Source organism: Neoarius graeffei, chromosome 1, assembly GCF_027579695.1.
Source record: "Neoarius graeffei isolate fNeoGra1 chromosome 1, fNeoGra1.pri, whole genome shotgun sequence".
In the NCBI taxonomy this organism is placed as follows: Eukaryota; Metazoa; Chordata; class Actinopteri; order Siluriformes; family Ariidae; genus Neoarius; species Neoarius graeffei.
This window is the reverse complement of record NC_083569.1, coordinates 44413549-44414924: the sequence shown is the minus strand read 5'-3', so window position 1 is coordinate 44414924 and position 1376 is coordinate 44413549. Positions and strand designations below refer to the sequence as shown.

The 1376-nt window shown below is 37.4% G+C and overlaps 1 gene segment (V, D, J or C); it reads left to right on the top strand.

Annotated features, from left to right (window-relative positions):
• Positions 1-532: 532 nt before the first annotated feature.
• Positions 533-1067, top strand: LOC132884973 (probable non-functional T cell receptor gamma variable). The segment is given in 2 exon segments: positions 533-628; positions 715-1067. Coding segments are annotated over 2 exon segments (399 nt in total).
• The last annotated feature ends 309 nt before the right edge of the window (positions 1068-1376 follow it).

Here is a 1376-nt window from a genome sequence, read left to right as displayed (position 1 = left end):
TGGCCATGCTGAGCCTAGCTACATTGCTAACAGGAGTAACAGCACGTCTGACTGACTGGGAGGTCGCAATACACCATGATGTTCAATGTACGTTAAACACTCTAAAAATGAAACAATTTTCTTGTCATCCAAGACACAAAAACTATTTTGTCGCATTCGTCATCATCACGATTCACACTTCTCCATATTCATCTACCCGCTTGTGCTGTACCCGAAAGTTTTTGTGACATATGATCACGTGACAGCGGCTCTTCCGGTTGTAAAATATGCATATCGGAGCTCGAGCAGAAATGCCATACAATCATCACGAATATAACGATTTTGCTGAATTTAATAGATAATTTTGTATTTGTTGATGCAATTATTTCATATTTTTAATGGAAAGAAACTGATATAGCGTGCATTTATGTTTCATGTCCCATGTCCTTTAATGTTGGCTGACAAGGTGGCCAATCCCCACCCCAGGAAATGACATCATTACTTGATGAAGAAAAGACACATGTTCCAAATAAGCATTAATGCAACAGATACAGATGCAATAAAGCGTGCTGAACTGCGAGCTTATTTTACTACCAAATCAACATGTTTATATATACCAAATATGCTGTTCTCTTCTCTTTAGTCACAGGTAAGCACCATAGCAAAGCAAGAAAAAAATGAAACTAAGAGGGAAAAAACCCAGAAGAGCGATTTTACACACTAATGTTTTTACAGAAGCTGTTCTGGGAGTGACACTGGAGCAAAAAGATCTCTCAATGACAAAAGAGAAGGGCAAAAGTGTGTTTATCAGCTGCAAAGTGACCGGATTATCCAGCACTTATGTTCACTGGTACCAAAAGAAAGAAGGTGAAGGTCTCACAAGGATCCTGTATGCCAACAGTGAAAGCAAACCTGTTCCTGATAAAAACCATCCTGAAGCAAAGGACTTCGATGTGAGGATACAGTCTGATAATTATGATCTGAAGATAGCAGAACTGAAGGAAAGCCACACAGCAGTTTATTACTGTGCCAGCTGGCAAAGCTCCCACAGTGACAGTAAATATGTACAGTGTGTACAAAAACCCTGATGGTATCCAACCACAACAGGGACTCTGCAGGAGTCTAATAACTAAATTTATTCAAACACAGAAATGTTCATCTGAAATAAAATAGATGATCAAATTGAAATAAAAGACTTATTCCCAGTGAATTACTGTGTCTTGAAGATTCAATACAGTGTTGCTTGAAAGTTTGTGAACCTTTTAGAATTTTCTATATTTCTGCATAAATATGACCTAAAACGACATCAGATTTTCTAACAAGTCCTAAAAGTGGATAAAGAGAACCCAGTTAAACAAATGAGACAAAAATATGATACTTGGTCATTTATTTATTGA